At 40.4% G+C, this 21,934-nt stretch overlaps 3 protein-coding genes across 8 annotated transcripts in view; 2 read left to right on the forward strand and 1 right to left on the reverse strand.

The window, feature by feature from the left end:
- The window catches only part of PLAG1 (PLAG1 zinc finger), a 51,428-nt gene extending 37,723 nt beyond the window's left edge, over positions 1-13,705 (reverse strand). The window contains exon 1 of one of the 3 annotated variants that reach the window (XM_010362535.2): positions 13,512-13,705. The gene's annotated coding sequence lies outside the window, so the exon portion shown is untranslated. The remainder of the gene's footprint in view (positions 1-13,511) is intronic. The other 2 variants (XM_010362537.2, XM_010362536.2) reach the window with 2 other exon arrangements.
- LOC115899598 (formin-like protein 3) lies at positions 13,107-15,142 on the forward strand. Its single transcript, XM_030937490.1, is given in 4 exon segments — positions 13,107-13,314; positions 13,646-13,750; positions 14,234-14,685; positions 14,688-15,142. Coding segments are annotated over 4 exon segments (888 nt in total). The 3' UTR covers positions 14,811-15,142.
- CHCHD7 (coiled-coil-helix-coiled-coil-helix domain containing 7) lies at positions 14,034-21,529 on the forward strand. Of its 4 annotated transcripts, none has more exons than XM_030937975.1 (5): positions 14,034-14,228; positions 15,149-15,296; positions 17,300-17,369; positions 19,335-19,477; positions 20,260-21,529. In XM_030937975.1, exons 2-4 carry the CDS (start codon positions 15,238-15,240, stop codon positions 19,449-19,451), a joined length of 246 nt encoding a protein of 81 aa, XP_030793835.1. In that variant the 5' UTR covers positions 14,034-14,228; positions 15,149-15,237; the 3' UTR covers positions 19,452-19,477; positions 20,260-21,529. The 4 variants fall into 4 exon arrangements, with proteins under 4 accessions (XP_030793835.1, XP_010360836.1, XP_010360835.1 ...); XM_010362534.2 differs by having other exon boundaries at positions 19,379-19,477; XM_010362533.2 differs by lacking the exon at positions 15,149-15,296.
- Positions 21,530-21,934: the final 405 nt, after the last annotated feature.

Genomic DNA, 21,934 nt, shown 5'->3' on the forward strand with positions numbered 1-21,934 from the left:
ACATACCTGCACAGACAGATACAGCCTCCCACGCCCACCGTGCTTAGGCCCCTGTGTGTTTCTCTCTCTGGGATTGTGGGTCTCCCTTGCTCTGGGTATTCTGAGGGGCATGCATCCTTTTGCCTCATGCGTCTGTGTCTGTCTTTCTTTGAGGCATGTGTAGTTATCTCTGCCACCCCCATGGTAACAAGGCTTGCTGCAGGTGAGGGCTGGCCTGGTGGCGGTCAGGGGGTCTGTCTGTACTTGTTGGGCAGGGCTTAGACATGGAAGGAGCAGGGAACAGGGTGGGTAGGGAGCAGCAGAGACAAGCTTAACCACCCCCTCTCTCCCAACCTTGCTGTTCCACATTTCACAGTTAACAAGGGGCTGGGTGACTCCAAAGAAGTGATCCCAGGCCTCCTCTTACTGACTTCTCCCCGGGACTCAATGTCATCCCAGACACCCTCTGGAATGGATGACCCGCATCACACAGCCTCTGACTGCTGCTCAGGGCTTCCTCTAACTTCCCTTCACCACAATCAAACCTCTGGACTGACCCTGAAAACAGAGCACTCCTCTCCAGGAATTTACCATGCGTCAGTTCTGAGACAGAGAAAGCGGGGTGAAGGACAGCACGTGGTCCTTGCCCTCCACAGCTCAGTCCTGAGAGGAAGACGCATACTCACGCATGGTATGGAGCGGTGTTCCAAGGCAGGTGAGAAGGACGTGGCTGTGCAGGCACAGAGGGGTCACCACAGCTGAGGCAGGCAGGCTGCGGGTGCCCCAGCAACACGGCTCTCAAAGAGGCAGGGGAGGAAAGAGGTGATGGGGCACCCAGGTCCTATAGCCATGTGCAGAGGGCAGCAAAGATGAGGATGAGGCTGGAGGTGACAGCCACCCTGCAAAGAACAACCCCCGCTCTGCTCCAGAGTTCTACTGCACTCCGGGCCAGTGGTCCCCATAGAGGTTACAAGATAGTCCAGCAAGATGGCTCTCTGCCCAGTCCCCTATCTCGCTCCCTCTGCCTCCAGCACATAGGGCTCCTCCGATACAACCTCAGGGCCTCTGTCTGGAGCGTCCCTCCAGATCACTCCTGGCCCGTCCCTTCTCATCATTCAGGCCTCTATACAAAGGGCCTTTTATCAAGAGGTGTCCCCTGATTGCTGTCTCTTAGGGTCCCTCTTCCCCGGCTCCTAGGACTCCTCACCTTTGAACTCCTTCTTCCTTCCTTCATGCTGCCTCCTGTACCCCAAGGGAACCCTGCTAACTACTGTGTCCTTTGCTCAGTGAGGGTGGGGCCTGGCTTAGTACCCAACATGGTACTTGACCTGTGTGGCAGGCACTTTATAAACTTTGCTGAATGACTAACATATAAAAGGAAAGGTGTCTTGCACATAGATGTGGAGATGTTAGTGTAAACAGAAAAGCGACATGGAGGCCCTAGAGAGAGGTAGAGACTGAGGCTTCATTAGCACAAAGCTGCAAGCTAAAGGTACCACAGGAGTGGGAACCGGTGCTCAGGAAAAGTGTACACTGAGAGAAGTGGACTGGGGAATGCCGCAAACCCTGGGGAATGCCAAAATGCTGGTGGTTGGGGGACAGGTGGAAAAACGGTGCCACCCAACCAAAGTGCAAAGGAGGTGCCAGAGAAGGAACAGCAAAGCCAGAAAAGTCAGAGATGCAGGAGTTTGCAAAACACGTGGAATCCCGCAGAAAGGCCAAGTGGGGATAAAATGGAAATGATACCACCAGGTTTGGTACCTGGGAGGCTGTTGATGGATGTTCCCTTCAAAGGCAGACTCAAAATGAAGGGGAAGGATAGCTAAAGAGCAAGGGGAGATGAAAGAAACAGACAGCACATGGACCACTCTTCCAGAAAGTCTGGCCCTGATGAGGAGAAAGGTACTTAGGGAAGGGTGATGATGAAGCCCAAGGTGTATTTTATTTTTTTGATTCGGGAAGATCTGAGCTTATTTTGCAAGTGGAGAGGAAGAGATGGGAAATTCCAAGATGGGAGGGGTGAGTGACAATACAAGGCCCTACGAGGGGCCGGAGTAACTGGCTGGCTCCAGAAGCCCTGGCATACAGCCCTGGGGCCCAGCCTCCCCAACTAGACCAACCCTTCCTGGCACTAGGCAGTACATCTTTGCCACCCCCCGATCCTCCCCTACAGGAGGGTTGGGCACCATTACAGAGGAATCCAGAGGTAAAGAGGGCACTGCCAGTCCCAGTCTTCTCTGGGAGCTAAGCTAGACATCTGGTGAGAGGGTTATAGGAGAACATTAGATGTTGAGAATCGCTGGTGAGGAATGAGCAAAAGGAGAGAGAATGGGGACGCAGGTAAAAGACTGGGTTTACATCATGAAAGACCCAGCTCTGAACCTCAGTGGGTGCCCTCTCAATGGAATAAAACCCCTTCTGTGTGGCCTTCGGGACCTGATGCCTCCTGGCCCCAGTCTCCCTTTCGAGCTTTCCCCACCATCATTCTGCTCACCCCTGACACCCTGACACTCAACTACAGGAGAATGGGTTGCGTGCTGCATATGCTGGGCCTAAGCATCCTTCCCCGGGTCCCCTGGCCATCCCCCACCATTCTCGGCTTTACAGTCACCTCCTCTGTGAGTCTAATTCCCCCAGGTGGTATTAACTTCTTCTATGTGTCCACTTCATTAATGTCTCTATAACACAAGTATTAAACCTATGATGTAAGTTCCAACTGAATGTAGAAAAAGGTGGTTCCATGACTGTGGAACTAAAAAAATGGTAGAGCCATTCACAGAAAGCTAAAGTCTTAATTGCTAGCAGAATGGACCTAGTGGTAAAGACCTGAGACTTCTGCATGCAGCGGGCCCCACTTCCAATGTGGAATATGCTCACATTTCTCTAACTCTAGTCTTACATCCATGGGGTCAGTTTATTCTGGACTCTGGATCAACTTATCTTTCCTAATTCATCCTCCTCTGCTCAAAAAGCTACAATGCCTTCCACAGCACATAGTGCACGTTCCTCAGGCTGGTAACAAAGGCTTTTCACAATCAGATCTCAGCATACCTTTCTAGCCGCTCCTGAACTGTCCCCTTGCAAACCATCCTCTCCAGTCAGACTGCTCTTCTCTGTCTCCTAACCTCTGCTGAACCCATTCCTCTCACCTGAACAGCCCTGCTTCTTTTTGCCAATTCCTAACTCACGCCTTTTTCAAAGCCCATCTCAAGTTCCACCTCTTCCTCCCTTGAGCACCTATGGTTTTTACTGTCTCTACCATTCATTTAGCATTTTAAAATACAATGCTCTGGGATCGCTTTATATATTAACTCATCATCCAAAGACATAAAAGCAGAGAAGTTTAAAAAATTTTTCTTTCTCTCCCAATTCAACATTTAGCCACATTTCCCATATCAATCACATTTTTATTTTAAAATAAATTTAAGGAATATTTATGTGTTTATTATAGGGGAGACACAAAGGAAGAGAGAAATCCCCAAATCCCCCAAACCCATAGAGATTACATGAATAACAAAATGGAGATGTGAAACTTGAAATTCTTTAGTAATTGGGACAATACCATATACTGTATTAAATTCTTTTAACTCTCCTGGGTGGGAAGATCATCAGTGGCATTTCTAGCTTGGAAGCCTAACATCTAAAATTAACCAAGCTAAGCAGTATTTTCAACTGTCATCATGCAGAATTACATTGTTTAATGAACTAAGACCATTCAAAAATTTTGGGGAAAATATTTATTATTCTGAAATTGGACAGCTTTGCAACAAATTTAAGGTCAAAATTAACAAAACTACCTATTTAAGATCCTTATTATGAGACAAATTTTATGCTTATATCTTTACAAAAATCTCCTTTAGCTTAGTAAGTTGATAAATTTCCCCAATTCCTTATGTACAGCTTAAAGCTGACATTTAGCACTTTCTAACTTGAATTACTCTGTCAACTCTATGCCTGAAATCTTCATTTTTGTAAGAATGTACAATTTTCTTAAATAAATGAACTTCAATATGGACATAATTTAGGTTTATACTACCCGAATAACATATAATAATTAGCTGCTATAGGTCTGTCCATTCTAAAGATTTACTTATAAAAAGTAACAGAATTCCAATTTCTGGAATCATTATTGCTTCTTGCATACACATTATCCTTGCAATTCCAATCTCATGAGATTGCTGTGAAAACTAAATGCGATAGTATAGGTAAAAGCAAAGACTGACAGGTAGCCAAAGTATTTTATGACTGAAGCATAGCATTAATACTCAAAATATTTTGGGAGTTATAATTTAAAAGTCATGTTGCTAATGCTTCAGGGAATAATTCAACCAATCAAATTGAGTTTCTTTTTCTTTTAAACATAAACAGTTTTTATGCTCACTTTTTTTGTTTTGTTTTTACTAGGAAAAATTTTTAACTAAAACTTGGCTGAAATAAAAAAATCTTGTAACAGCTCATCTTTAAAGGATCAGAACCTCTGCTTTCTTATTTGATCAATTTCAAGCTAGATTTAAAATATTAATCTAATTCTACTTTATTTCAGTGAAATGATGGATGAAATATATAAAGTTACTTATCTTTAAAATTTTCTAAATTTTATACTTAGCAGTTGAAGACCACACTTCTGAACTGTGCAACTTTAAAAAAATCTAGATTTTAGTACAGCATTAAACACAGAACCAGAGTATACCACAATGACTTTTATATTAATTTTAATACGTATGCTCATTTTCCAGAAGTGGTTTTGGATGTATTGCATGATTTTAAAAAGCACAGAAAACTAGTCTACGTAAGGCACTGCCATACACAGGGTGGCAGCACTGAGAACCAAACACAAGCAAACAGCAAGAACACTTGGAAGGGCCAATGGAAGCACACAAGTGTGCCTGAAATCTGATTAGGACAAACTTAGATGCACGGATATTTTGGCTTTAATTAAGAAATTTCCTTTAATTCTGGAAGAGTATCATGCATTGTACAAAAGCTATTATGAGTCAGCCTCTGAATGTGATCAATTGCACTTCTCCCACAACAAACTGCTTTCTCTACCTTTCCCTGCACTGATGGATAAAAGGTGAACTAAGAATAATTAAATTCAAGCACCATATGAGATCCAATGTTTAAGTAAAGCAACTGTATCTCTGGTATATATTTTAAAAGATAACCCAGGCTATAATTAAAAGTGCTCTCAGACAGGAATTTAAGAATAACATGATCTTGAGAACATATCAAATAAAAGCAGTTATAGAAGTAAAGTTTTAAAATAACTGTCTATCAGCAATCTCTCAACAGCAATATTGTGAGATAGGAAGTGCAGACACTAGTTTATACTTTCCCAAAAGAAGGGCTTGTAAGAAAAACATCTGTAACAGTACTTAAAAAATTGAAATACTATTAAAAGTATTAAATGCTTGATAATTAAGAATTTAAATACAACAGACATTCAACCCAGTACTGACCTATTTGTCACTCCTTTTCTTGAAAAATAATGAAAATAATTGAACATATCATGATCTTTAAGTAATTTTGACCATAGATTTGAAAAAAAATATTTTTATTAACTGATAAAGGCTAGCTGCTCAGGAACTTCTACAGAATTTTATATGTATTTTTTGTACTTTGCTTACAAACCTCTAGGCATAAAAAGTAGATTCAGATACAAAAACAACTATTTCAATTAAAATTATGTGTATTTCAGCAGTAAATCAAGTTATTCAGTTAAATATTTAAAGCTTTCATTCTATGTCTAATTAAGCCTATTACTTGATAGTTTACTTTCATTTTGATTTGGGTAAGCAAATATGACAATATATTTTAATACAGCATCTTTCAAAGCATAATATATGACAAATTATTTCTGAAAAATATGTCTGATACCTTTTTCTTAAAAATAAACTGAGCAAATTACATTAAAAGCTAGACCTGATAGATGTGCTTAACATAGAGCACAGTTAAATCAGTTATTTGTTTGTGTGACAGTAGCCCTGAGAATGCTTACGTTTTATGAAGCAAGATAAAAACATAAAATGTCACTAACTCCTGTTTGGTGTGCCTGATCATCACAGAAACTTTCCTTCTTTGAAACATTTAAAAAATCTTCCAGATAACTGGTAGGGCTGCTTCCACCACTCTTGGTGTAATTAACCTATTTTATTATACATCTATTTCTATTCTAATGCTAAAATCCTATGAAATTGAATAGTAAACATCAAGTAAAATGCTACCAATATTAGAAGAGAAAAATCTAGATAGAAATTTATACAATTAAATTACCTCAGTCTATGACAAATTAGCAAAACACATGAAGAACATTTTCTTAGATTTATTTAGAAAGAATTTTAAAGGTGCAAGGAAAACAAATTCATGTTTGAGGTGTAGCTTATTTATAATAGGATATGCTGGTCATGTTAATATTTGTTTTTAAGTTTATAATAGGTTATAAGGTCATAAGAATCCAAATATATCAACTGACAACTGTTCTATAAGTTGCAAATGTATAATAACAGAATAATGGAGCAAATTTCTCATCAATGGAATGCAATGCTTGAATAAATTATGTTTAGGAAATACAGAAAATAGCTTAAGAAAAGGAGAGTGCTCATATATAACAAAACAGCATTTTTCCTTCATTGCCCAAAGTTGATAAAAATGAAACCGAGTCATTATAACTCTTTTAGGGTATGATGAAAAGTGATGTGAGCTCTATGTAATTCCAGCATTAAGACAACACAAGAAAAAATCAAGTTACTGAGAAAATCTGGCAGACTAAAATCCAACCGGTGCTATTTTGAACCTGTACACTTGAACTATCTTAAGTTTCCAGGTTTAATTTCTTAAAATTCTCATGATCAAGAACAATTCAATAAATATTTACTAATGTATCTTCAAAGGAATAAAAGTGATTATGACACTTTCCAATTTTGCCTTTGAGCCAAAGGGGCTAAATTCTTCATTTGCTAATTGATTTCTAGTTTAAAAGTCTCCAAAAATGTATTTTAAAGTTAAAGGGCTCTAATGTCTAATCATTGGTTAAAGAGACATACTTTTTAAAAAACTGATATGGCAGTCCTCTACATGTAGTATTTATTCTGAGAATATTATCACATTCAGAAACCAAAAGATAGGAAATCATAATCAATATGTATATGTGCAATTCCAATATTGGTCTGCAATAATAATTCAAATATTTAACGACTGAAAGGCTAAAATGGGGCTCTCATTCTCAAAAAAGAAGAGTTCAAGACTCTCTAATGGCACATCCTTCACAATCTGTAAAGGATTCTGTTGCCTTTTAAGAAAAGATGCCCCCTCCACTCTCAAAATATTTTCTAATACTAAAGGCAACTTCTATCCCAGAAGATAATACCAAAAGTTTAGATTCTCTTTCAGAAAAGTAATTGCTAAATAATAAATGGGAAAGAAAAAATTCCTTTAATTGGCAGCATAGACCTAAAAACATACCAGAAATTAAGAACTTTGTTGGTGAAATGTTATCATTATCTTGTGAAAGGCTTTTTAAATGTGACTAAGTCTGTAACAAATTATTTAAATTGCTCTAAAAAAGTCCATGAAGCAAACTATTTTTAGACTGAGGTTTTAAAATTTATTTCATTAACTTAAAGTTTTAAGCTTTCTGATGAACAATGAAGAAAATGATTTTCAATAATTTCTGACTTTCTCAGGACACTTCACGAAGACACACATTTAAAATAATCTTTAAAATCTTTTATAAAAATAGCAGAAAGTAATTTTTCTTATTTTAAAAAAATTCTGAATAACCACTACAAATTATTCTTAGAATTTAATTTAGTTTAATTCAAATCTAAGAAGATAAGGAAGGAAAGCTTTGGGGATCTTTTTTAAAAAGGTCATTATAAAACCAACAATTGGTATTAAAAATGTTCTTGGTAGATCTCCCCAATTATCTAATTTTTAAGGCAAAATGATAACTTTTGCCTTGTAGTTGGTTATTATTTATTCACATAAGATGAATTTTTAATTTACCACAATTGTTATTTTTCTCTGAAATTCTTATCTACCAAATTCTTTACCATGAATTTTGGACATTTTAGTCCATACTTATTGTTATATACTTTCATTGTTTAAAATTATTATTTTTAAAAGACACCAAAAAAACATTTTTGCTTCCTAACATTTTCACACTGCTAGGTTTTCTATGTTTTTAGATTAAGAAGATTCCACTTTTAAATGCAAGGAAATATTTTAAGCAAATTTCTTGTCCTATTAACCTAAGACATACTGCATAAGTTCATTCATTCCACACATGCACACACATTTTTTAGGTAGTCATCTCAAATTCCCAACACACACTGTGGTTAGTTTTAATACCATGATCCTGTAGTAACTCTGTTTACAAGACATCCAGGGACTTTTAAATACTAACAATTTCAATGCAGTATCACACCACCTTTTAAAAAAAATAAGATATTTCTGTTTTATAAAATTTTTTAATGTTCTGATAAGCATTTTTTTTTAAAGAGCAAAATTCTTAACAACAAACACCAATACATACGCAAAATCAGAAAACAAAAATACCCAAGTGCCCTTGGAAGTTCCACACCACCATACCCTTGTCAATACCACCCTGTAAAGAGGAGGCAGGGATAGCTATAAACAGTGAGTATAATGCAAACCTCTGGGGAGCAGGCTAATCAATCTAAAAGTAAAAATCAAATTATATCCCTGTAATAATTTCTACTAGCCTATCACACACATACATTTCTTACAACCTCAAATGTTAATAGCTCAATACTTTTATAAAATGTTATAATCTAAAAATCTTAATTTGTCAAATGATATTTTACAATGAAATTTGCAAATAAGATATAAAAGTTAACCTAATATAAATGAAAAGTAGTAACAGTGGATTTCAGGTTTGAGCATTTCAAAACATTTAGGCAATAAAATAAATACAAAAAGCAAAAATTAGTTACCTCCAAAGTATTCTTATGGTAAAACAGAAAAGAATTCCCATGCATGAATTCTAAAATCAGGTTAACTTTACAGCTAATTAATCTGATTTATCCTGCACTTATATTTTACATATTTGTAAATACTTTTCCATGACTACCTAAACACTTACTAATTGGTTAAATATGCTACCTACATTAATTCCTGCTAAAACTAAAGGTCTACCTTTGTTTTTCAGAAGTGACTGATATACTTTCAAAGTATTCAATGTTTCAGAAAAGGTGTTTATCAGGTTCTTAAGACATTTAAAAATGGCTCAAGGGATGATTTATAGCCCTTTTACCTTGATCATATTCACTACCTTGGATTTTGTTGAACAGATTCAGTTTTCTCCTTTTGAAACTCTTCCCTTACTCAAATAATTAAAGAATCTAAGATGTTATCAATATAAAGAGAAAAAATTAATATTTATTTCTTATACACTTGCAAACACACCAAAAAGAACATGTATTCCAAGCAATGTAAGTAAATTTCTTCAGTAAAACTTTTTTTTCCTTGGGGATGTGTGTAACTGGTAATTTTTTACATATCTTAATTTTCCAAAGAACAGGATTCTAAAGAAAAAATATTAAAACATTCTTAGATAAAATTATTTGGACTACACAGCTCAAGAGGCAAATGATTACTGAAACAAGACTTCAAAGATAGCTATAGATATATGTTTTAGTCATCTGGCTTTTCAAATCTCACTTAAGACAGGAGCATTACATTTAATTTAGGAAACAACAAATTTAATCCTTAGAAAGGAAAATTTGCAGAATATCAAACCAAAATGTACATACTGACAATCAGGATTACATTAAAAACGAAGGAATAACCCCCACCTGTGCATGCTATTAAAACACAAATAGTACCCTTCAAATTTTAAAACTATACTGATAAAGCAAATTCACTAATTTATTTTGTTATAAATATCTACTTACTATTTACTAAAATATTTTGGTAATAATATACAGATACAGAATGTGTCAATATTAGCCCACACTTATAAATCTTCCATAGCAGCTAAATTCTTTATATAATTTCAAGTAGCAAAATTAGGCATATAAATTTCAAATAAGACTATCAATATATGAGGTTTCTCCGATTCCAACTGAAATAAAGATTTTGAGTACACAACATCATTACATTATTTCTGTATGTTGGTATAATTTAACAGTAGCTTCAGAAAAGGATGTTCAACAGGTAGTATTTCTAAGGCATCACAAAAGCTCAGTACAATCACTTCAAATTAAATATTGTGCTGTGCCCCATCTAAATAAGACTCTCTAAGCGATTACAGATTTTAAATTTGTGCACTGAGTGCATTTTCTAAATCAGACAAGCAGCTAGTTGCATAAAATACAAACATGAAGAAAGTTTTACACTACCCTATATGAGAGGAAGAAAAAAAATCACAATACTAGCTCTTTTATTTAGATTGACAATAAACCAATCATAAAGTGTCCAAACAACCTGAATAACACGATGATCTAATATAACTTGAATTCCTTCATTTTTTTATAGAGATTGAATTTATTGATATTAGCATCTGGTTTGTCAAAGTGGCAATTATTCAAGATCTAAGTCTCATTTACTTTAAATGCACAGCATAATTCTGACTACTTATAGTCAATGTAACTGTCTTGAGCCAAAATACAATGAAAATGTAAGATAAACTGAAAAGGCTTTGTAAGTCTTAATGGCATTCTGAAACCTCTGGGCAAAGGATCATTGGGCAGGGAGGAGTTTCCCTTCTCTATTGATAGCTTAACCTTTTCCAATCAATTTTGATTTAACTGTGGGTGATGAGATTAATTTTTTAATGAGTTCTTAGAAAGTTGTAATTGCTTCCAAAATCAGAAACCACAAGATGATGTACTCAAACACGTTACCGATGTGATGTTGTTATGGAGGTATTTACAGAAAGTTGAAAGAACTCAGTTGTAAACACAAGTTAACATACAATGGACTACAAAAATAATAACTTGTTTATACAGTATGGCAAGAAAAAACATTCTATATAAGAAGTCTAAAAATTCAGCTCTAACTTTAATCCATGTCTATAAATCATAAAAACAAGAGGAAATAAGGATTTATTTCAGAAACTCCATATACCTGTGGAAAATGGAACACAAGTAATTTCTACTGAAGATTAACCTTAATCCCCATTATAGTACAGCTAACAATTTACATATTTTAAATTTTGAGAATATCGTGGAAATCTAAAACATAAAAGCCGATAGTAGTTTATGGTCAGTAAACACTTTCTGTTAAATAACACAAATAAATTCAACTCAGAAGATGAAAACTCATAGGGCTCAGGATTTTAAAAATCTTTTCCTTTCAAAGGCGCAAAGTTACAGCCCATGTATAGGATGGACTTTAAATATGGATGTGTAAACTTTTCCATGGTGTTGGTGTGTGTACTTTCCTTCCCCCTAAAGAAATGCCTACTGCTTACAATATTAAAAGAATCTTCACCACTCTGTAATTTTCAACCAGAAGTCCTCAATGTACCTTAAGCAAAATTGAATATTAGGTATTTTACAGCTTTTACAAAATGGCTGTAAAATCACATTATGGGCATACACAGCTCTTTGATCTCACTGCACAGAATTCATAACTGTTCAATAATGCTATACCATTACACCACACACCTTAAACTATTTCCATTTTTCCACAATTCCTTCCAAAATCAGCTTCCAAAGCAAAGCAATGTAACATGAAAAGTTCCTGGGAGGGCTTGTTACACAAAAGAACAGCTTGGATACAAACTATACACATATCCATCTTCAGTTGAGGCTGTTTATCCCTCCTGTCCCTCCATCACTCCTATGGGTGAGTGCACTGGAGTAACAGAAAGGGAAGGCTCTTCCATCACCACACCCTCCTAGCACCTCTGCTTTTGGTCCTCAGACAGTGATTCTGTGTAGGTGATGAAAACCATAAGAAAAGAGAAGCTGTCCCTTTAAAATGCCCTGCTCTGTCCCATATCCCACGTGGAACCAACATCAGCAGCACTTTCCCATTAACATCAATGTGATGCAAGAGACATCATCCTTTTATATACATAAAACCAGAAAACCTCAGCTTAACATTCTTCAGGAAGGATGAACAGGTGAAGCAAACGTGTCAGGAAGGGGGAAACCAAGCAACTTCACACCCCTCCCCAAAAGGTACTCCAGCCTTGCACTCCAGCCTCTCTGAGCACCATCGCCTCTCTATCCCTCCTTTGCAGAGCCCAGTTTAAAGAAAGGAGGGAGCCACTAACAAAACCTGAAGCATAAATGCGACGAAAATGCAATCTAAAGCCGGAAAGGTTTATTCTTCCAATCACACATATTAACTCTATTAAGAAAATGGCATCACTTTTTTTTCCACCCCAAAAAACCCCGCAAAGATCATTAAAAGAGAGTTATAAAATAGCAAATATAGTGTTTATCTTATCTCAGATCAGTCCACATTACCAATAAGTTTAGCAGTTTCTGCACTACCACCTCCCCCCTCGCTCCCCCTGCTTCTCTTGCATCGGATTTTCACGTTTTCTCATTGTCAGTTGAGTTATAAAAGGCTTTTGCCCTTCGAAAGTTTTAAAAAATAAATAAATATTAACTCCTTGGTCCCTGTAAAGTCAAAATGGACTTCAGGGGAAAGGCGGTACATACTTTTACCTTTAGCGAGAAAAGGGGGAGCATCCCGGATTTTTAGGGATTTTTTGCGATTTTTTAAAAATTTTTATTTGGTTATATGCCTGAGTTCTCCCTCCATTTTGGTTGTTTATGATACTGACAACAAGCTGTCCCTGCTCTGTGCCGATCTCCTGCTTTCATTTAGCACCCCCTCCCCCTACTCCCCCTCGCAGCCACACACCCCGGGCTCACACCTCCCTGCAGACCCCGCACCCCGACCCCGGCTTGCCCACCTGAGCAAAGGGCAAAAACAAATTCATTTCTCCAGAAAAGAAAAACCTCTTTTCAAAAAGGGGCAAAGTTACCCCAAGTCACTCAAAGTGCCCCCCAAATATTGCCGACTGCGGGTTTCCGCCAGGCCCTTTGGGAAGCGACCTTCCCCCGGGATGTTTTGGTGGAAAATGCGGAGAGTTTACTCTCAAAACTGAATTTATATTAATTTTTCCCTTATTTTTCGGGTCTCTAATGTCTTCCGCTCTCGCTGCTGCCGCTGCCGCTGTCACAATATTCACAGCACCAGAGAGGAGGAGGAGGAGGAGGAGGAAAACTTTTCAAACTTTCCAGACCCTGAATAAAGGGTTTTTTTTTTTTCCCACCGACCTCACCTTCGGGTCCCCAGCCGCATCGCCCCCTGCCCTGTCAGAAGCGACTTCGGGAGTCCTCGCAGCCCCGCGTAATTATTTTATTTTATTTTTTATTATTATTTTTCTCTCTGGGGTCCTGAGCAGGGGCTGAGAGTAGCACAAACTTTTCCTCCTCCTGCCGCCGCCGCTGCTCCTCTGCCCCCTCGGCTAGTCCCATAATTTAAATAACCCTGATATTTCTCCCGCTAAACGCCTCGCCGCCGCCCCGGACCCCCGGAGAACTCACCGCGGGGCTTTAACATCCTCCCTCCGGCCCGTCCGCCGCCTCTACACCGCCCGCGGAATTTCTAATAATTTTTTTCTCATATTTCGGGCTGGACGCGGCGGGCCTGGAAATTGTTTCCTTACGCCTCTTTCCAGCAGCCATTGTAGTGTATGCGCTGCCCCTGCAGCCCAACTTGCAGCTGCCGCCGCCGCCGCCGCCGCCGCCGCCGACGTCGCGCCCACCGCTGCCTCCCCCTGCTTGTTCGGCCACCGCCCCCGCCTCCCATCGGCCCGCCCTCAACCCCCGCCCGCCGCTGCGCCCGCCCCCCGCGCGCGCTCCGCCCGGGAGCCGTCCACTCGGCGCCGCCGCTGGCGGGAGCCGACCCACCCATTGGGCTGCGGCTCCGCCCGTCAAGCCGAAGTGTTAAGAGACGGGCCGCCGCTGGGGGGTGCGGTGGGGGCGGGGGAGAGGGGGCGGTGTCGCGCGCCCCGCCCCGCCCACTCCTCCCGCCTCGGCCCTCCTTTCGCCAGGCGGGGGCGGGGCGAGGCCCGCCTGCCCCTGCGGCCCAGGGCCCCGCGCGGCTGTCAGTCTGGCGGCGGCGCGCGCCGATTGGGCGGGCTGCCGCCGGGGAGCGGGGGCAGCAAGTTCGGATGCGCGCTACTTAAGGTCCTGCTGCGTGAGCCATTGACGTGTTTGGAGCTGGAGACGGCCTGGGTGCTGGCGAAGCGGAGGCCCGAGGTGAGTGGTCCCCCGCCCTACCTCCCCAGCGGCCGCAGAAAAGCGGGAAGAGAGGGGTGCCCTTGGGCCGCAGCGGGGCCCGAATCCACTTCTGCGGCGCAGAGGCGCTCCCGCCAGGTTTCGCCGCAGCGCGAACCTCTTCCCGTTGCTCTTCCTCCTGCCACAGGGGTCTGTTCGCTCCGGGGGCGAGGAAGATGACCCCTGCCTAGTCCGGGCAACCCTAGCTCTTCTTCTACTCTCCTTCTCTGTAGCCTCTGAAGCGCAGTTGCCGGCCCCACCCCCAGTCCCCTGCGTTTTCCTCGCCCCTTGCCTCTTTCGGCATGGTCTCAGGGCACAGCAAGGTGTGTTCACCTGTGCGCACCGTCCAGGATTAGACGCTGGCGGGCCACACCGCGGAAGGCGGCGAGGCCTCGGGTTCGCCCCTTGTTTCTCCTCGCCCTGCCCGCCCACCTCCGGCGGGCCACCCTTGACTTCTTACCCTCTGCACCTGGCAGTGGGTTGACGGCACGGCGTGTGCAGCTTCCGGGTTTAGCAGAACCGCGGACCCTGCCCGGGCTCCAACCCCGGGGCGTGTGGGCATGAACGTGTTCAGAAACGTTCCCATCCCCCTGCCCTTTCAAAGCTACTTAGAGAGGGGGGACGTGAACCACTGGATGGGAAATCAAGAACTGCTTATTAAGCAGTTTGCCCTTTGGAGTGGATTTTAGAGTTATTAACCCGAATGTGCTATGGTTTTGTGGCCCCTCCTTCAAATCTTCGCTTGGTTTTTTTTTCTGGCTATCCTCTGCAAGTAGTAGAGCCTTGTAACATTTGTTTAGTACATTCAAAAAGTAATAGATAAGGCCCCTTTAGCCGAGCACTCGATGTTGCACTTCAGCCCCGCTCCTCACTGTAAATTGACATTTCCTCTTCAATTCCAGTTAATACACGAGGAACTCATGCAAAGGAGGGGACTTTCGGAAATCCAAACTTAGAGTGCCTTGTATTTAGAATCCGGAAGGAAAAGGAAATGAAATGTGAAGAAACTCATGCACCAAACTCGAACTGGTTATATGTCATGTTACTTAGGTATTATTTTTAAAGAACTTCTGACTGACAATAAAATATAGAGTAGGATACTTTCACGTAAGGAACGAAACTTAAATTTAATGCAAGGTTGTCTGATCCTCGTTGAGATTATTAAATCTAAAGTGTATGAACAGCTAAGAAGAGTTCTGTGTTCTCACATCATAGGATAGATGTAAAAAAAAAGAAAGCTGTGAATTTATTTACTATCATCTCTCAGGAAGAAGTCAAGCGTGAAAAAAAAATTGTCTTCAGGAGAGGAAGAAGCTTGTAGATATAATTGAACAGCATCGATTTCTTTTTTGCCAAGATGTTACTGTTTGCTGGATATTTTCTTGTATTGTTCAATGAAAATCATAAAATTTTTATTCAGTAATTACTTAATGGACACCAGAATAACCAAACCCTTTTCCATTGTTTTTTTGCAAAGCCTGGTCTCCTTTGGCCTGGACATCCTGGTCTTTCCCATAGTAGAACCAGGCTGGGTGAGTCTTTTTTTTTCTTTTTTTTTTTTTAAGACCGGGTCTCCCACTGTCGCTTGGGCTGGAGTGCAGTGGCAGGATCTCGACTCACTGCAACCTCTGCTTCCCAGGTTCAAGCGATTCTCCTGCCTCGGCCTCCTAAGTAGCTGGGATTACAGGCACGTGCCACCAAGCTCGGCTAATTTTTGTATTTTTAGTAGAGACAGGGTTTCACCATGTTGGTCAGGCTGGTCTTGAACTCCTGATCTTGTGATCCGCCCGACTCGGCCTCCCCAACTTTTGCAGAGCTGTATCTCTAGGAATTGAATTGCAAGATTACAGAAGCACAGTAGCATTCCCTGACTTCCTGCAACCCAGGGAAGTAATCAGTTAAAAAGAAGATGCCACTGGAAGTAAAATTTCGACTCTTGTTTTTTAAACAGTATAACTTTTCATAATGTCAACTAAGCAATAACTTGGCTTTTTGGTGTGTTGGCTACCCTACTATTGGCCATAAAATAGGCACTCTGGTACTTCAGTTGATGAATGTTTTTGCTAGAGTTGGACTGTACTGAATTCCATTCTTATTTTGTATGCTAATTGCTGTAAAGTAAGGAAGTAATTGTTGGAATGCATACTGTATTCTTAGGTTTTATTAGTGCATTTGGTTGCTTAAGAATGAGTAAACCACAACTGAATTATAATTGAACTATCTTTCTTTTTTGTTTTTTTGAGACAGTCTCTCTCTGTCACCCAGGCTGGAGTGCAGTGATGCAATCACAGTTCACTGCAGCCTTGACTTCGTGGGCTATAATGATCCTTCCACCTTAGCCTTCCAAGTAGCTGGGACCACAGGCACACGGCACGACACCAGGCTAATTTTTGTATTTTTGGTAGAAATGGGGTTTCTCTGTGTCGCCTAGGTTGATCTCGAACTGCTGAGCTTAAGCAGCCCTCCAGCCCCAGCCGCCCAAAGTGCAGGGATTACAGGCAGGAGACGCCACACGCAGGCCGTAGATGCATTTCAGTCCAATATATGGCCTTTGTGTTGAGGCATGGCCATACAAAGGAAAAACACGTTCAAGTTTTTTTTTTTTTTTTTTGAGACAGAGTCTCGCTCTCACCCAGGCTGGAATGCAGTGGCGCTATCTCGGCTCACTGCAAGCTCCGCCTCCCGAGTTCACACCATTCTTCTGCCTCAGCCTGCTGAGTAGCTGGGACTACAGGTGCCCGCCACCACGCCTGGCTAATTTTTTGTATTTTTAGTGGAGATGGGGTTTCACCGTGTTAGCCAGGATGGTCTCGATCTCCTGACCTCATGATCCGCCCGCCTTGGCCTCCCAAAGTGCTGGGATTACAGGTGTGAGCCACCACGCCCAGCCACGTTCAAGTTTTTGTTCACAAAATACAGAGAATACACGAAGTTCCTCACTAGGTGATCATTATGCCAAAATCAAAATTTCAGGTACTTTTAGGGCTATTGAGATGTATTGATTTATTTTCTGTCGTCTACTGCATAATTATTTTTTTTCTGTCTACCCTCAGTAAGAAGACTGTCAGGATGCCCTTGGTAACACGGAGGCTGAGAGATCCTGACATAAATCCTTGCTTGTCGGTAGGATGGTGTGCTTTAATTTTCATGAGTGTTGGAAAAACAGGCTGCTTTTAGTTTTGTGGGCCTTTGTTTTCTGCAGTTGTTGAATAAAGTTATTTCTCTACAAAAAATATTGCTGGCCAGCATATCCTATTTAACTAGAGCATTTTTAGATGTTTATAATTTCTCTAACATTCATGTTTTCTTTTGTTTTCCTTATTTGTATAATATGCAAGCACTTGGTTGTCACTGTAAAACTACACAGGAAAATGTAACACTGAGAATGTTTAGTCCAAACATGGAAAACTGGAAGGTATGATATTTTTAAACTGTCACTGACATTTATTGTTTCACTAGTAATAATAGCATCATGTCCTTGACAACCTGGCTGAGAGTAATGGGCTGATAATAGAATTAGCCTATTTAAAGCTTAAAGGTTTTCACAAAGGTATCTCATAAACAAAATGTCTTAAGAGTAAGCTTTTATTGGCATTTATGTAGTATGATTTGCAATACTTATTTGTGGTTTTGCTACCTTTGAATAATGTAGTTATCATACTGGTCCCATGAAAATTATACCCTTTAGTGACATACATTTTCCAAATATATACATTCATTAAATATTTGGCATAGAAATTCGGCTTTGTTCTGTTTAGGTAGAACATGTTTCTTAGATATGTGTTGCAAACTATCTATCCATATAGCTAAAGCTTTCCTTTAGATCTGTGGTCCCCAACCTTTTGGGCACCAAGGACTGGTTTTGTGGAAGACAATTTTTCCACGGATGGGGAAGGGGGTGGGCGTCAACAGGCATTACATTCTCATAAGGAGCTTGCAACCTAGATCCCTCACAGGCATGCAGTTCACAATAGAGTTCATGCTCCTATGAGAATCTAATGCTCCCACTGACGTGACAGGAAGGAGAGCTCAGGCAGTAAGGCTCACTCGCCCACTGCTCATCTCCTGCTATCTGACGGGGTTCCTAACAGACCACAGACCAGTACCACTTTGTGGCCCGGGAGTTGGGGACCCCTGCTTTAGATGACTTCACAGAATCATACCTTTCACTTTTAAGTTATTCAATGTACTTCCAGTTCACACAGCTTAAATTTAATCCCCATGTGGCACCTACTTTCCTTTGAATTTATAGCCTGTGTTGTTGACTTTGGTTTTGAAGTAGTATCTATTAAAATTGCTTATCTGTAATCCCAGCACTTTGGGAGGCCGAGACGGGCGGATCCCGAGGTCAGAGGATCAAGACCATCATGGCTAACACAGTGAAACCCCGTCTCTACTAAAAAATACAAAAAAATTGCCGGGCGAGGTGGCAGACACCTGTAGTCCCAGCTACTCAGGAGGCTGAGGCAGGAGAATGGCGTAAACCCAGGAGGCGGAGCTTGCAGTGAGCTGAGATCGCGCCACTGCACTCCAGCCTGGGCGACAGAGCGAGACTCCGTCTCAAAAAAAAAAAAAAATTGCTTACATAATAGTGTATTTGTATAGTGGAGTAAATGGTAGCCAAAAATGCATTGAGATGAATGGTGTTAATTTAGGTTGTCTTGATGTAGACCAGTTATTAGTGATTTACTTGGAATCTTGAAACCAACGTTATGATCAAACATTCAAGCCAAAGTGAAAATCTGGAAAAGCAGGAGAGATGTACTGTGAGTCAGGAGATGGATTCTGATTCTAGCTATGCAGTAGTCATTTAACACATTGCACCTTGCCTCAGTTTCTTACTAAAATGGTTACTGAATTAATTAATCACAGTTACTTGGCTCAAATTCCTGTGATCACATATTCAGAAAACAGGCCCAGATTATAAAAAGGAAGGTGTTAGCCTGAGCACAGTGCATACTGGGATAGTTGGCGAGATTGTCCAGTTTTTATTAGAGTCTACCTGTCAAAATGAACACAAATGAACTATTTCACATTATTTGCTTCTAGGGAAGCAGCTTGTTTATTTTTTTGTCTGTTTGCTTTTAGATCCTATTCTACCTTTTAAATGATGCCTCTCTTATGTCTGTAAGGAATCTGATGCTTCCACCAGATGTCTGGATGAAAATAACTATGACAAGGAAAGGTGTTCCACTTACTTCTTAAAGTATAAAAACTGCCGGAGATTCTGGGTAAGCCTAGATTGGTTAACTTTGTGTTAAAACCCATCTCCTAGGCTTGAAACTGAAGCCTAAAATTAGTCAGTACCCACAATCCTTTCCCACTGATGGCTGTAGGGAAACTTTTCAGCTTGATCCTCTGCTAGCAGCTCTAGCCCTGAATGATCCTTGAGAGCTCTTGTTAGCTGCCTCCTCCTCCTCTAAGCTATAAGAATGCAGTTTTAATATAGGTGGGTCTTCCTAGGCATTTAAGTATCTGCAGCCCTAAAACAATGTCTTTGTTATAAATTTAGTTTTCCTGGAGATGAACAGAATATTTCACTTCCCTTGTCATAACACAACATGTTAGACTTCCATTTCTGCCTTTTTCTTTCTCACTGCTATCCGTGGTAGTTAAAATGCTCCATTTTTCTGAAAACATTGGTATATAATTTCTGTTTCCTTGAACCACTGGATCCAGCTATTTCCTTTCCCTTCGCTACACGCACTGTTGGTTTTATTTCACGATTATTCAGTAGCTCTTCTTGATGGACTGTATATACTTTTGTACTTTGTATATTCCCATCCCAATTGCTGTTAATGTATTCCTGTGGGAATGACTACTTCTATTTAATTGTTAATAATTTAAAAATGTTTATCTGGAGTCCTATAATTAGGTTTTGGGTTTTTTTTTTTAAACTTGGTTGTTAGAATTTCCTGTTTGAGGAAGCAATAGCAAATTACTGGCAAATGATTAGCATTTAATACATGACTGATTTTGGTTTCTTCTTTTTTATTTTAATGCCTGTACACAGAATTCTGTCATGATGCAGAGAAGACAGAACGGAGTGAAGCCATGTATGCCTACGGCAGCAGAAAGAGATGAAATCTTGAGAGCAGTGGGAAAGATGCCCTATTGAGTGTTTGCATTAAAAGTATATATAACTTAGAAGCAGATGAATATTTCTAATAAGTGATCGCTGTAATATTTAAGACTATACACCCCTCACCCAGACAGACCTTAAGTTCTTCAAGTGGAGACAGTGAAGTCACCCCGTGTCCTTTTTGCTTGCTGTCAGTGCCATGCCGATGGTATGTTGCTGCTGGCTGTGCTGTGGCATGAGTTTGCATGATTTTCTCGAGGCATGGAATTAGGTAAGGCTACATGAGAAATCGAACTTTTCCACTGGGTTTTGAAAGAAGAATATGATGTGAACAAGTAAAGACTGAATGGGGCTGAGATGAAGGCAATGTTTCCAAGTAAAGGAAATGTTATGAGCAAGAGTGTGAGGCAAGGGAAGCTGGAACCACATTCAGAGAGTATCCTGTAGATTGCTCCACCTAGAATCTCAGGTGGGTGGAGCAGTGGTGGGAGAAGACTGGAAAGGTAAGTTGAAGGTAAGGAATGTGTGGCGGGCCTCAGATCCCAGGCTCATTCCTCAAATCAGTTCTTCCCTCACTTATCTTTGTTTAAATAAGGTTAGTACATTCACTAGGGACAAATGGGTTTTTCTAAATAAATGGCATAAAAAAGAACTGGTCGTCTTTCTTTAAAGAAAGGCTAAGTTACAGGATTCTGTGATTGAAATCCTTAAATATTGGGTAGCTGTAGTATCAGTTTTTGAACCACAGTAATGGGAAGAAAGACAAATGGATTCCCTTAGAAGTAGAATTTCTATTTGCAGGATGAGTTGGGTAGGGAAAGGGGTCAGGGTTCATCAGGTGAACTCAACACTGATGAGGCTAGAACCTCACTTTATGATATAAACACAATACTTATTCAGTGTGGTGACTGGGGTAGATTGTGAAGCAACCCTCTTTATGCCCACTGCCTTTTAGAATCATTTGTTTCATTCGCGGTCATTTTATGAAGACATACTATTATTGAATGAAATTTAATATGTACTTGAAAACATTGCTTTTGTCCCTTCTCTTCATCTGGTCTAATTCAAGAACATTGTTTTAATGGCTGGTGACAATGAACCATCTGTCTGAGTCTAAAACCAAGCTCAAGTTTCTAAGCCACATGACCTTGATTGTTAAATGTAGTTATATTTGAATAAAAAATGGATTATTTCCAAAATTCTTTTCATTTGCATTGACTGCTATAAAAATGATGGATTGAAACAGTACCAGAAAAGAATGAATGCATACCTGTGTAAGAAGTATTTTAGTACTTTTTTAAGCACACTTGTTAAAGGGCTTGGAATTTTAATGTCACTTCTTTGAATGTACATACCAATATCAGCATTCATCTCGTAACTCGTTGTCCTGATGCGACTCTTGTTCAGTCTTTTCAGTACCTTTGCCTTACTGCTGAGCGCTTCAGGTAAAGACATGGATACCCGCCTTCCCACCAGGCCCTCCTGCCCGCTGGGCCTCTGGGTTGAGGTTGATGTAGGTTCAAGAACTGCAGTTGGTGGCCGGGCATTGTGGCTCACGCCTGTAATCCCAGCACTTTGGGAGGCCGAGGCAGGTGGATCACGAGGT

This window comes from Rhinopithecus roxellana, chromosome 9, assembly GCF_007565055.1.
Source record: "Rhinopithecus roxellana isolate Shanxi Qingling chromosome 9, ASM756505v1, whole genome shotgun sequence".
Classification (NCBI taxonomy): domain Eukaryota; kingdom Metazoa; phylum Chordata; class Mammalia; order Primates; family Cercopithecidae; genus Rhinopithecus; species Rhinopithecus roxellana.